Here is a 15,365-nt window from a genome sequence, read left to right on the forward strand (position 1 = left end):
ACCTTCTTTGGCTTTCTAACATAAAATATAAAATATAATATAACATAAATAAAAGATAATTCAAAGTAAAGATAATTTATGTAGATGTTAATAATCATTAATAACATTCTCTTTCAATTAGAAAAACAGGAATCTCTTTAATCAACTGGATATGTTTTATTTTCTAGGAAATAGAAGTTCAAAGAAAGCATTTGCAAGTTAAATTGCATGTACTATCACTATCTAGAAACAATACTTTTTCTATCATCAGTTTCTATCTATTCACTAGCTAGGTTCTCCAAGAGTGAACACTCAGTTGAAGAGAACGTTTCAAGACACTACCAATTTCTCCTTATATAGTACAAAAATTGACGTAAAAGTCTCCTAATGGAGTATTTTACTGATGCACCAGAGACCATTTTTCTAATCACTGCAAAAAATGTCACTCTGACAAATAGGAGATCCACGGCCTTCAAGATGTCATGGATTCTTTCACACTGCCGTCCTTTCAAAGCCTTATTTTTGCACCAGACATCACATCAAAAATCTATGTAGAAAGAATGCAACACCAATGGATATAAAATATACAGAAGTAGCATTTTAGATCAACTTTATTTTTGTTTCTCCTCTAGCAATAGTGATCAGCAAGGATTTTCAGTAAATGTATAATGTTGGTTAATTCAGAAGATATTTAGACATTTCCAGTTTTAGAAATAATTTTAGAGACATTGAATTCCATAAATTCCATATGGTCCAACAGAGAAAATATAATTTTTTCTTCCTTTGAAATGTCAAAACCCTAAGTGACCTCATTTTTGAAGCTGGAGGGAAAAAATCATTTGCCCTTACCATGTAATGGTAGGAAGGAAAAGTCATTTCACACCTTTGAACACCAGTGTGCCCTTTATCTTGTCTTGTAATGATGTAAGTTTGTTTGAATGAGGCCACTGAAAATAAGTAGCTGTGGTTTTCTCAAAAGAAAATTCTATCTAGGACATGGCAGGCACTGGAGACACTATTTTAGCAGCAAAGACTTTTTTAGTATAATCCTTTTAACTTGGTAGTTATAAAGGTCATTTCTATTTGAAAATTAAAGACTTCATTGGACTGCAAAATATTCCCAGATTTGTAAGACTTTAATAAATTATCTTCATAGAGTAATTTGCAAACCAAATAAGTAGGCAAGTTGAAAATTCCCCCATGCTTTGAACACTACACATTTGTCTCAGATCATGTGAAAGGATAGATAGATGATAGATAGATAGATAGATAGATAGATATCCAACATATATATTTATGTAATAATAGAGATTTGCGTGGCTGGATTCATTTTTTCTGTAAAAACAATTGTCATTCAGGATGCTGGGTTAATAAGGTTGTGAAAAGCTGACTGATCTTAATTATAACAAAGGCTTTGTGATATTCATAGTTATTTCTTTATTTTAAAAAAGTATATAAATTTTTTTTTAAATAATAAACCACACACATACACACAAAGGCCCTCAGTAGTCTTGCAGAAACTGTTAACATTTTTGGTGTATATCCTTATAGCACATTTTTATGTATATATTTTTTTCTTTAAAAAAAACTATTAATTTTTAAAAATGGTTTCACAACCCTACTGTTTTAATGTGCTTATAGAAATGCCTAATGAGACATCAGTAATACTCCTTCTTTCTTATTTTTAAAATACACCTATAAAGAGAAAGAAGTAAATATCCAATGTATTGATTACAAAATGTTATGTGACATTATTAATGTCCAAATGCAATATTTAAACATGTCTTGTTTTAACACATCAGGATATGCAGAAACATTTTACTGAGTGCTTACTATGTACATAGCACTGTTCTGAGCCCTTTATTTTATTAACACACTTAAGTCTTAAAATATCCATATGTCTTAGTTACTATTATTATCCCCATTTAACAGATGAGGAAACTGTGGCACTGGGAGATTCAGTTCCTCAGCCAGTGTCACACAAACCAGTAAGGAGCAGAGTTGGTGTTGAAATGCAAGCAATCTAGCTCCAGGAGTCATATTCTATACCAGCATTTCTAGAAGTCCAATGTGTAAACCAGGGCCTTATGATAAAATGCTGATCCTGGTTCAGTAGGTCTTGGGTAGGGAGAGGCTCGGCATCTCTCATAAGTAAGTCATGGGGTAATGCATGTAGCATACTTTGAGTAGCAAGGGTCTATACTACACCCTGTTGTACTAGCTCAGTAACAAAACTGAAATATTCTAGCAACCTTTAACAAGAACTAGCCCTTCATTCATTGTTTTGCCCTCTATTGCATGTTCCTTGGCTAACTGAGCACAGAATAAAAGACCTTTACCTTAAATAGTAACATCCTTTGAGTTGAATTTTTATTGAATCAAATGTCAAGATTTCCTTCCCCCACTTTAAATCACTCGATATTACTGTTCTGCAATAAGTTAGGTTTATATATGTAGATTCTATTTGAGTAGTTTGTACATTGGCTTCTCCAAAATTCGTTTACCCCCCAACTCAAACCTTCTAAGTTATAAAGGCTGCTGCATTCATTCACCAAGTGTTCATTTCCACCCTTGGAGAAAGTTATGATCTAAGACAGAGTGCATGATGCCCCAAACCTTGCTCAACCCTCAAGGCCAAAATTTTTGTTCTGAAGAGTTCTCTCTGTCATCTGTGCGTATTATACAAGTGAAGGTGGGGGAGTGGCCTTCATCTCATTTTGATGTTGAAAGGGATAGTTGTTTAGTAATACCAAAATTTGATTTATTACAAGAGGCCTATGTTTTAAGTTGTCAGACTCATGTGTTCTTATAAGTGAGTTGGAATATATCAAAAATCATTTATTTCCTTCTTCAGTGTATGACACTGTGGGCATCTTCGATGAGATCTGATTATTTGACAAGAAAAAGTTTTGATGGTCTGGTGTGAATTTCCCCAGTAAGATAACAACAGCAAAACCCAACAGCAAAAAATTCAAGGTGGTACTCTCATAAGGTTACAGTGTTTAAGTCAAGAAAACCTGGAATGTCTTTTAATACTTCTAAAACAGAAGCATGATACCTCATCCATGGTTCAAGAATTTGGTGCTGAAATCAAAGATGAGGTTTGCGTGACATTTTGGAATCTCTTTAAATGAAAAATTTATTCCTCAAATAATAATTTAGCAAATTACCAATTTATAGAAACAATAGTTGCTCACAATCCCTAAACTTAAAGCATCCAATAAAGTAGGAAGAGAAAGTTTGCCTTTTTGGAGACGATCTTTAGATAATGACACCATCCCTTTCATTTCTGTGCAGGTTTGGAGTTTACAAGGCATTTTATTGGGTGCCCTGGATAAAACTGAGCCGTAATACATAACATGTAATCCCCAACTTTAAAAGAGGGAACAGTTGCTTATAAGTGTAGATCGACTTGCCTAATATCAGTAGTCACAAAATAGAGGAACAAGAGTCTTTTTAAATGAGTTCTCCAGAGAAGACCCTTATGTGCATTTGATATGAAATTACTCAATGACTGATTCATTTTCACTGCTTTCACAAACCTCCTCCATTAACAATTTTTTAAATGTTGATGAATTTCAATAAGGAGCTTTAGGTTCATCTGCCTAAAACAGCAATACATCCAGAAATTTGAATATTGGAGTCCGTGCCATGTCCCCTACCATAGGGGCTGTAAAAGTGTGACTCTCAATGACAGTTTTTTCACTGTCTAGAGCAAGGCCTGTCAGATTTTAATGTGCATACAGATCACCTGGGGATCTTGTTACAAAGCAGATTCAGATTTAATTGGTCTGAGGCAGGGCACAAAATTCTGCATTTCTAACAAGCTTCCAGGTAATGCTGATGCTACTGACCTATGGACCAAATTTTGAGTAGCAAGGCCCTCAGACTTAAGCATCTGTCAGAATCACCTGGATCACTTCTTTTTTTTTTTCTTAATTTTTATTTTTGAGAGAGAGACAGACAGAGAGACAGAGTGTGAGTGGTGGAGGGCCAGAGATAGAGGGAGGCACAGAACCCAAGGTAGGCTCCAGGCTCTGGGCTGTTAGCACAGAACCCCATGCAGGGGCTCAAACTCACAAACCAGGAGATCATGACCTGAGCCGAAGTCAGAGGCTTAACCGACTGAGCCACCCAGGTGGCCCATTTCTTAAAGCACAGATTGCCAGGCCTCACCCTGAGAGTTTCTGATAGACTAGGTCTGGGGCAAATTTGCATTCCTTTTTTTTTCAAGTTTATTTATTTATTTCTAGAGAGAGAGAGACCCAGCGAAGGAGGGGCAGAGGGAGAGGAGAGGACAGAGGATCCGAAGTGGGCTCTGTGCTGACAGCAGAGAGCTGGATGCGGGCTCAAACTTGTGAACCTTGGGATCATGACCTAAGCCAAAGCCGACACTTAAGGGACTGAATCACCCAGGTGTCCCTGAATTTGCATTTCTAATGAGTTTGTAGTGATGCTGATGCTGCTGGTGAAGGAACCACTGATTGAGAACCAATGCTTTGGAGCTGTCTTATAAGGGGCCCTCCCCACGTGGAATTAAAAAGCCATTATTCCAGGCACTCTAAAATGTCAGCTTCATCACAGAAACCCAAGTAGGGCTCCAGGAGAAACTCTCTTCTTGGGGAGTTGTCCAGGATCTGTTCTGTGAGCAACTGACCTTGGTCTTTGCCACATGATTTGGCTTAGTTAGTTGGAAAGATCCATTCCCACAAGATGAATGTTAAGGGCGGTTGGTCTAATACGCTTTAAAAAGAGTCCATGATTTATACCCACCTATAAAGAGCTCATTTCTTCTGATTTCTTTGGAAACTATGTCAAATATTTCTAATAAGTTAAAGTTGGCAGGAACAATAACATATATAACATATATAAAATAGTATCTCCCTTTAATCTTTCTGAATAAACTATTGTCGTTATGAATTGATGCAAATTCTCTACAGACAAGAGAACAGCATCTTCATTCACTCAGTGATTCGTTCATTCAAACAAATTGTTTCCTTATGCTAGCATAACAATTAGGTGGTTCTTTAGTTTCAGGAACTTGTCATTGATAGATATCTAGTGATTATGCATAAGCAGAAAACAAAATGTGGATTTCTTCATTTATTCATTCAATAAAAAATTTTTTGAACACAACTTTGTCAGTCACCATGCTAGGCATTATATACTATATACATATAATGATGAGAAAAGTCAGATGCTGTCATAGGTCTTATATAATCTAGAGGAAGAAGCTAACAATTAAAATTCATGCATATACATGTAAACTTGCAGCTGTCATAAATGTTTCAAGAAAGATACCTTGGGAATACTGATGATTTTTTCTGTGATCACAGATATGACAAAAACTGAAGTCACCAGATGAATTTATTCAGCTCCTTAAAGCTGTCTTCTCCTTCTAACTCACTCTGGTAGATTTTTCAAAGTATGGTTTTGCCATCATTTATTATAAAATTTTTCAAACGTACCCAAATGTTGAAAGGATTATATAATGAGCATCTATATATCAATCACCTGGATTCCACAATTTAAATTTTAATGCATTTCCTTTATGACATCTATAGCTATCTGTCCATCCATCCCTCTATCCATCCATTATTCTATCTTATTTTATGATGCATTTCAGAATAGTCTTCAAATATTAGTATACTCATCCTGAAAGGCTTCAAAATACATACATCGGGAAGTGGTTTTTAGAAATGTTTTTGATTCCTTAGAAATGTGCAGTAGAGGGGCGCCTGGGTGGCTCAGTTGGTTAAGCGTCCGACTTCGGCTCAGATCATGATCTCACGGTTTGTGAGTTCAAGCCTGCATCAGGCTCTGGGTTGACAACTCAGAGCCTGGAGCCTGTGTGTCTCCCTCTCTGTCTGTCCCTCCCCTACTTGTGCTCTGTCTCTCAAAAATAAATAAATATAAAATTAAAAATAAAATTAAAAAAGAAATGTGTAGTAGATACATTACTTAATTTCATTCAGGTGGTATAAATTCAAGGTATGAATTGTACATGTTATTTAATAAAGCTCTTTCTTGAGGAAAAAGCTAGTTCTGACAAAGCCATCCTCACTGCCCTTATCTGTCCTGAGTGGACTGGATTTCCACATGATGACATTATAAGCCTTGCCCTTGATGTTCTGTAAAAACTGATGACCTTGCATCTTCCTCATCTGGTATCTGCATCAAGACACTGTCATTCTAACCACTACATGGAAAGGACTACATGTTCTAGGTGACTCAGAACCCAATACCTTTAGGTGGCCCATGACCCAACACCTCCAATAGTACAGTAAATATTTCGTATTTGGAAGACCCCTTACTTACTATATCAGCCACACAAATGCCCCAAATTCTAGTTTTCTACTGCTTGTCAGATCCAAATTTGCAATGTCCTGGATGGAAATTTTTTCAACCAGTGTACCAAATGGCATCTCCTCCAACACTTGTAAAAATGGCCTTTCAAATTATCCTTCTACTGACCTACTTGTGTTATATTTTAAACTTACTTCTTTTCATTTTGGAAATAGGAAGGATATTATTTTTTACATAAAATCTTGGCTTTAACAAGTCCTTTATTCCATGTTTTGAAGGAAAAAAATGTAATTCTCCAATTTGGCCATTAGAGGGCAGGCACCCACTTCTGCTGCACAATTGTTTCCACCCAACTAAGCAGTATCCAGCGCAACTAAAATACTATATTCTCTGAACCTTCTTTCTTTGGAATTTATTTCATTGGATCCCAGGAATCTCTCCATTAAACTGAAAAAGCAGACATTTCTTGTTCTTTGTTTCTATAGTAATTTTCACTACAATATGAAAGGATTTCATGTTCATTTTATTTGAACTCCTAAAAAAAAATATTTGGGAAAAGCCTGGGGAGAAATAAAGTCATGGGTGTTGACTTCCACTGATTCTTTGAGCAGGATAAGGAATTTGGCTTTTGCATTTCAGCTTACATATCTATAAAGGGGAATTACTCAACCTTTCAGTGATGATGTCAAAACATTTATAATGTTATATTACCATAGATATTTTTAATTTTTCAGCTCTTGTGTTTAGCTGTTCTATTTAACTCATTTAGCCTTTTATACCTGAATGCCTTTTCAGTGTAACAGAGTAAGCTCTTTGAGAATGATGTTTACATTTATACATCTCTGTATTTCAGCAGCAAGTGAAGTTACTATTGTAGTTCTGTAAACGTTGCTGTTAGTGTAGAATGCAGAGTGAAGGAGACCCATAGTGAAATTCAGGCTTTAGACTCTAACACATATTCAGACATCAATTCCGCTGCTGTGTGGACTCTAGCAAGTTTTGTGACTTTTAATAAAGTCTTTAGTAAAGACCTTTAATAACACCTTGGATTTCTTTTCTTTACAGTGGAGTCAAAAGGGCAGCCTACATTGGCCTCAGTGAGGCTGGTGTGTCTAACAAGATTAAGCACTTGGTGATTGACAGCTGTCTGTTACCACTTTCCATGAGGGAAGGGTCAATTAGAATTTGTATGTAGTGTCCCTGGTTAGCAAAATACTTTAAACACCAGTCTTCTCAATTTGCTGCTATAGATTCTCACTAGATTAATAAATAAAATGTTTTCAGAATATCGTAAGAGACACCTGACAAGTGTCAACTAACAAAAAACAAACAAACAAATAAATAAATAACAAAAACAACAAAATGTCGAGGAGCCCCCAAATTCCTTAGTCCAGCATTTAGTCCTCCTCACCCATCCTTTTCTTTACACCTTTGTCCGGCCACTGGGGCATGAAGGTGGGATGTGGTGGGCTGCAGATCATCTGGCCCACTGGCTTTCCAGCACACCCTTCTCACTCCACTGTTACTGTGGGTGCATTGCCTGCCCTGACACAGTCACAGAATTCCAGGCAAACTCTGCTGCTCCAAGCAGAGTGTACAGATGGCCAGCTTCGGGGCCAGATGTGATCTGAAGATGTGGTTTGTTTGGCCTCAGTGATTTAAAATTAGCAGATTTCATGCAAAAAAGTTTTCCAGCTTTACTCGAAGCCTGGGCATTTAAAGGCTGAAGCTGAGTGGCAGCTGCCCCCTTTCCAGGAGCCCCCTCTCCAGCTCTGGGCATGGCCCTACTTTGTCCTGTTGCGTTAAATCTGGTCCGCTTTGCTCATTTCTACCATTTCCATTAACAGTCCATTAATGTACAGTGTGAATGGCGCCCCCTGGGGATTATGCAATACAATCCACCTTGCCTGGGAAGGCATCTACCTGTGTGACCGCTGGACTGAGTGAGCGTTTCTCCAAAGCTTACCTCAAAATCCAGCACCGAACCTTGCTGGTCTCTTTATCCTCAATTACAGCTATAAAGTGTGTGCCTGTATGTTTACTCAGCATTTATCTGCTTAAAAAAAAAAAAATCTCTGAATTCATACATTTTGTCAGTTTCTGGGATGTAGGGCTTTGTCTTACATAACCTTGATAAGCAAAGATTTATTTTTCCTTCAACTTGACTCAAGTTGATGACTGAGCTTGGTTTCCCAAGGGCATACAGCTACATGGAATGTCTGCAAACCTGATACAAGGCAAAAATAAGCTGGCTGGATTCATTTTGAGCACATTTTTAGCCTGATACCCCCAAGACACTAATTTTGGCTGCCAAAAAAAGCCACACGTCATTGCCTTCATGAAAGCTGGCTTGCCATCACCTCCTTCTTTCCTCTATCAAAATTTTCTTTTACCCTAGCTTTCTCCAGAGGGCTGATTTTAGCCAGCGATCACATTGGGGAAAATGTGACTTATCTCCCACATGGTTCCAGAAACCTACCAGGCTATCGATGGGAAAGGTCAGATGCCCATGGAACAGGAGCACCTTCCTTCCCTGTCTCCCAGGCAGCTGAGTTTGGTGACCATGGGCACCTCCTGTGGCTGGGAGGCTGGGGAGCTTTCCCCTACCTTATTCGAACCAGGGAACAAGGCCCAGAAGATGACTTTGCTGATGTAAAAGATCTGTATGCTGAAAACTATAGAAAGCTTATGCAGGTAATTGAAGAAGATATAAAGAAATGGAAAGACATTCCCTGCTCATGGATTGGAAGAATAAATATTGTCAAAATGTCAATACTACCCAAAGCTATCTACACATTCAATGCAATCCCAATCAAAATTGCACCAGCATTCTTCTCGAAACTAGAACAAGCAATCCTAAAATTCATATGGAACCACAAAAGGCCCCGAATAGCCAAAGTAATTTTGAAGAAGAAGACCAAAGCAGGAGGCATCACAATCCCAGACTTTAGCCTCTACTACAAAGCTGTCATCATCAAGTCAGCATGGTATTGGCATAAAAACAGACACATAGACCAATGGAATAGAATAGAAACCCCAGAACTAGACCCACAAACGTATGGCCAACTCATCTTTGACAAAGCAGGAAAGAACATCCAATGGAAAAAAGACAGTCTCTTTAACAAATGGTGCTGGGAGAACTGGACAGCAACATGCAGAAGGTTGAAACTAGACCACTTTCTCACACCATTCGCAAAAATAAACTCAAAATGGATAAAGGACCTGAATGTGAGACAGGAAACCATCAAAACCTTAGAGGAGAAAGCAGGAAAAGACCTCTCTGACCTCAGCCGTAGCAATCTCTTACTCGGCACATCCCCAAAGGCAAGGGAATTAAAAGCAAAAGTGAATTACTGGGACCTTATGAAGATAAAAAGCTTCTGCACAGCAAAGGAAACAACCAACAAAACTAAAAGGCAACCAACGGAATGGGAAAAGATATTTGCAAATGACACATCGGACAAAGGGCTAGTATCCAAAATCTGTAAAGAGCTCATCAAACTCCACACCCGAAAAACAAATAACCCAGTGAAGAAATGGGCAGAAAACATGAATAGACACTTCTCTAAAGAAGACATCCAGATGGCCAACAGGCACATGAAAAGATGTTCAACGTCGCTCCTCATCAGGGAAATACAAATCAAAACCACACTGAGATATCACCTCACGCCAGTCAGAGTGGCCAAAATGAAGAAATCAGGAGACTATAGATGCTGGAGAGGATGTGGAGAAACAGGAACCCTCTTGCACTATTGGTGGGAATGCAAATTGGTGCAGCCGCTCTGGAAAGCAGTGTGGAGGTTCCTCAGAAAATTAAAAATAGACCTACCCTATGACCCAGCAATAGCACTGCTAGGAATTTATCCAAGGGATACAGGAGTACTGATGCATAGGGGCACCTGTACCCCAATGTTTATAGCGGCACTCTCAACAATAGCCAAATTATGGAAAGAGCCTAAATGTCCATCAACTGATGAATGGATAAAGAAATTGTGGTTTATATACACAATGGAATACTACATGGCAATGAGAAAAAATGAAATATGGCCTTTTGTAGCAACATGGATGGAACTGGAGAGTGTGATGCTAAGTGAAATAAACCATACAGAGAAAGACAGATACCATATGGTTTCACTCTTATGTGGATCCTGAGAAACATAACAGAAACCCATGGGGGAGGGGAAGGAAAAAAAAAAAAAAAGAGGTTAGAGTGGGAGAGAGCCAAAGCATAAGAGACTGTTAAAAACTGAGAACAAACTGAGGGTTGATGGGGGTGGGAGGGAGGGCAGGGTGGGAGGGAGGGCAGGGTGGGTGATGGGTATTGAGGAGGGCACCTTTTGGGATGAGCACTGGGTGTTGTATGGAAACCAATTTGACAGTAAATTTCATATATTAAAAAATAAAAAAAAATAAAAAAAAAACACAAAAATCAAAAGATAAAAAAAAGAAAATAAAAAAAAAAAAGAAGATGACTTTGCTGATGTCCCAATGCTGTTTCCCACCTTCCCCTTCATTCAGTCCCTCCTGTGCATTGTAAATGCATATCCTTTATGAATTTTGTGGGCAAACACCTATGGCATTTCAGCCTTCTCAAGTGTCCCACAAACCCAAACACCTGTAGGAGTGAGGCAGGAAAAGTCTAAATAAGTAAAGAGGAAATGATCCACAGAGGGGCAGAAACCACTAGATTCTAGCCCAACACGGGGAATGCAGGCACAGTGTTGCCAATTGTATTTTTCAAGAAAAGTAAGAAATTCATTTTATTAACATAGAAACTCCTTAATTAAAATACTTGGCAACATCGGGTGAGCCCAAGAAAATATTTCCATGTGCTCTGTTTGGACCCTATGCCTCCAGTTTGCAATTTTTAAAAAAGATTTACTTAAGTAATTTCTGCACCCAACGTGGGGCTCAAACTCACAACTCTGAGATCACGAGTCACATGCTGCTCTGACGGAGCCAGCCAGGTGCCCCCAGTTTGCAATTTCTTGGTAAAGAAAAAATATACAATCCTTCTCTTTGGCATATTGATGCTAGGGATAATTTTCCTGATGGATGTAACTTAATAATGCAGCCAAACCAGAATTTACCCATCCAAAGTAGCCGTTTTTCAAAAGGCAGAGTTCTAGCATGGTGAGTTCTGTAGGCTGGCTGAGCCTCTCCGTTAGGCTCCTGCCTTCCCCCTTCACTTCCAGCCACTAGTCCCAGGGTTTATCTCTTCCATTTCAATAACACTAGTCATGAGCAGGCCATGGGAGATACATAGGGATGATTTGCTGAATTAAAATAAGTTCTGCTCTCATTTAAAGCAGTTTTGGAATTCATGTTTTAACGATGCTTTGGGGGACAGTGTAAAAGCCACTTGTGACAGTTATTCTCATCTTACATTTTATAAAAATATTTTCATAGGACCTTCCGCTATTTGTAATTACATGAGAAAATGTCATAATGTTAGGCTCTGAATGACTTCTGGCTATTTCCTAATATATTTTTGTACTACAAAGTAGAACACTGGGCTAGCCATTGTCAGTAATGTCTGCCATGAACCTGGAAGGCAGTTCTAAGAAAAGAGTTGCAGAGCAATTAAGAATTGAAAAGCTTCATTGCAATGGTATGTGATGACCACTGAGGCAATTATTTTATAAGGAACAACACTTATTCAACAAACATTTATTAAAAGTCTATTTCACATAGGACACAGTGGACTAGCTGCCAGAGGGAATGGAGTGGAGATTTCATAAATTCCAGTGCATTAATTATGATTATTCAACGATAGTATTGCACAAGCTTAAAAGCTTTATTTAGTTTACACACACCTATTCACTCTTTGCCAGGAACTATTCTAAGAATTTTGTAAATATTAACTTATTTGAGGGGCGCCTAGGTGGCTCGGTTGGTTGAACGTCCAACTTCAGCTCAGGTCATGATCTCACAGTTCATGGATTCAAGCCCCACATTGGGCTCTGTGCGGACAGCTCAGAACCTGGAGTCTGCTTTGGATTCTCCCTCTGTCTCTGCCCCTCCCTCACTGATGCTCTGTCTCTCTCTCTCTCTCTCTCTCTCTCTCAAAAATAAATAAACACCTAAAAATTTTTTTAATGAACTTATTGGATCCTTTAAACAATCTTAGAGTGTAGGTAATATTAGGACACCCAGTACATGCATATCTTCATCTATAAAGATGAGGAAATTGAGGCAGAGAGTTAAGTGACTTGCACTGCTATTAAGTGGCAGGGCCAGAATTTGAACCCAGGTAAGTTTGACTCCAAATTCTATGCTTGTAACCATTGTAACAATTAGCTATGGCTGCATAACACACAACTCCGAAATGTAGTGGCTTGCAACATCAACGTCTACGTACTACTTTTCATGAGTCATTTGGTCAGTGGGGCGGTTCTGCTGCTTTGGACCAGGCTCAGCTCATCTTAGCTGGACTCACTCCTGTGTTTGTCATCACCTGGGGCTGGCTGGTCTAGGAGATCCTTACCTAGATGACTCAGCTTTCCTCCACAAAGTCTCACCCTTCACTGCTGTAGCAGGGGTCTGAGAAAGACGGGAAAAAATCACAAGTGCCTTTTCAATCTGCTTGCATCAAATTTGCTATTCTCTTATTTGGCCCAAACAAATCACATGATCATATCCAGAGTCAATGTGAGAGGGCACTACAAAACGGCATAGACATTGGAAGGTGTACAAACTGGGGCTTTTTAATACAATTAACCTACCATAGTCACAGTTAAACACCATGCTGTTTTTACCCTGCTCTCTAGACAGCTTCAATTGGATATTTCAGATTCCAAATGAATTGTGAAAATTCTATCAAATGTAGCCTTGTTGGTTTAGGAAGGTCATAAAAGAACAGGGGAAAAAATGTGAAAAGTGAAACTATGTTTATGATTACAGGCTGATCCTGGGGAAACACCATCAGAAGCTCCAAGTGAAGCCAGGACAACTCCAGCAGAAAACGGAGTGAATCACACTACATCCCTGGCACCCAAACCACCCTCCCAGGCTCCCCACAGCCAACCAGCTCCAGGTAAACACTCTGAAAAGAGAGCCTCCAGTTTATTTGTGACACTGAAGGAGATAGCACAATTTGGCTCCCCAGAGCATCAAGTGAGCACAGATGCATGGACTTAGGAGGATATGTGTATTGAATGAATGAATGAATGAATGAATGCCAGAAATGTATGATGAATGAATGAATTTATTTATTTATTTATGCCAAGAGACTCATGAGTGCTTATCTAGCTCTGACCATAACTTACAAAGCTACGACAAAGCATCACCCAGATTTCCATGTCTTTATTTATAACCCACGTGCTGGCAGGGTTTGTGAAGTGTTCTTCATGTACCTCCTAAACAGCTATGCTTTACAAGCATCTTCTTACTTCTACCTCACCAATTAGGTCTCTGCCAAGAATTCCTTTCCTTCTTTCTTCAACTTATTTTTCAATGACCTTGGATGTCAATCATGTGGTGAGCACTTTGCTCAGCTCTTCAAATGGATTGACTCATTTCACCCTTAGACTGGGGCTATAAGGGTAGATTCTGTCATTGTCCCCATTGGGCAGATGAAGAAACTGGGTTTTTTTTTTTTGTTTGTTTGTTTGTTTTTGAAACTGGTTTTGAGATGAAGAAGCACTTCCTGAAGGCCACATAGCTAGTGAAGAGTGAAGCCAGCAGGGCATAGCTCCCTGTGAACTCAGTTCTTGCTTTCAGCAATTCTGCTCCTTCCCAGAAGTCCACTCATGTCTCACTTCTTAGAAAAATCCTTTGATTTCAGTGCAGCTAACTTTGACCTTGATCTAAGACTGCATTAGGCAATTTTCTGTCATTTGTATGTCCTCTTTCTATCTATCTACCAATAGATGGTAGGCTTCCCAGGATAGGCTTCAATCTGATGCTTCTTTTGCACAGACCTGAGGAATATCATGTACTTAATAACTTTTTATTGAATGGGCTAATATTAAAGTAAATAAAAGGGAGAAGAATTTCTTTTTATGAAGGTATGGCTTCCCGTCTCCTTCCCTCCTTGTCCTACTACAGCATGGTAGTGATGAAATCCAGATCTTTGATTTGGGAGGGGAGGTGTATTTCTCATGAGAGTGAGATTTTAAAAAGAACAAATACTATGGAATTTGTATCAAATGCTCATGAACTGCGGCCTGTACTTTTAAGAAGTTTGTTGAGATCAATAACGGTTGAGAAGATTTGATCATAAAGAGTGATATTTTCAAATGAAGATTTTTATATACCAAATACAAACATTTTGAGTACTTCTGGAATATAATAAGTCATTGAAATGTGTGAGTAAATATAGTCTTATGCTTTGGAGAGTATAAGAAAATTTGGCATTTTAGCACTTGATTTTTTTAACTTGATATTTTGAAATACTTTGACTTACAGAATCATTTTTAAAATGGAACAGAATACATTGCAAAAATGGTCTCCTCTTCCCTAGTGTTAACATCTGTCAGAGTCATGGTGGCAGTTACCAGACCAGGATATTAATGTTGGCACAGTATTTGGAACTGAACTACAGACCTGGTTGGCACAGTACTTGGAACTGAACTTCACTCACTTCCTACAGATGTCTTTTTATTGTTACAGGTTCCAACTCAGAATCCCACATTGTATTTAATTGTCATGTCTCTTTCAGCTCCTTGAATCTATGACAGTCCCTCATCTATCCTGTCTTTTATGACCTTGACACTTTTGAGGTGTACTGGTCAGTTATTTTGTGAAATATCCCTCAATTTGGGTTTGTCTGATGTTTTCTCATGATTAGAGTGAAGTTTTGCAATTTTGGCAAGCATATCGCAGAAACAATGCTGTGCCCTTCTCCATGCATGATATCAGGGAAGCCTGATGTTAGTATTTCTCATCATTGGTGATGTGGGATCACTTGGTTAAGGTGGAGTCTGCCAGGTTTCTAAACTGAAATTTATGATTTCTCCTTTATAGATAATAGTCATCTTAGAGGAGATTCTTCAAGACTATGCAAATACCCTTTTTCTCCTTAAACTTTTGTCCAGTCATTCTGGTATCCACCAATGAATGGATTTTGCCTGCCACAA

The 15,365-nt window shown here is 38.5% G+C and overlaps 1 protein-coding gene across 1 annotated transcript in view; it reads left to right on the forward strand.

Moving 5' to 3' along the window:
• PLCB1 (phospholipase C beta 1) overlaps nt 1-15,365 on the forward strand; it is a 400,603-nt gene that overhangs the window by 343,646 nt on the left and 41,592 nt on the right. Inside the window, exon 24 of the mRNA XM_049649824.1 lies at nt 13,189-13,321. Within this exon, the coding sequence (XP_049505781.1) occupies nt 13,189-13,321 (133 nt within the window). The remainder of the gene's footprint in view (nt 1-13,188; nt 13,322-15,365) is intronic.

Source organism: Panthera uncia (genome assembly GCF_023721935.1).
Source record: "Panthera uncia isolate 11264 chromosome A3 unlocalized genomic scaffold, Puncia_PCG_1.0 HiC_scaffold_11, whole genome shotgun sequence".
Taxonomy (NCBI): domain Eukaryota; kingdom Metazoa; phylum Chordata; class Mammalia; order Carnivora; family Felidae; genus Panthera; species Panthera uncia.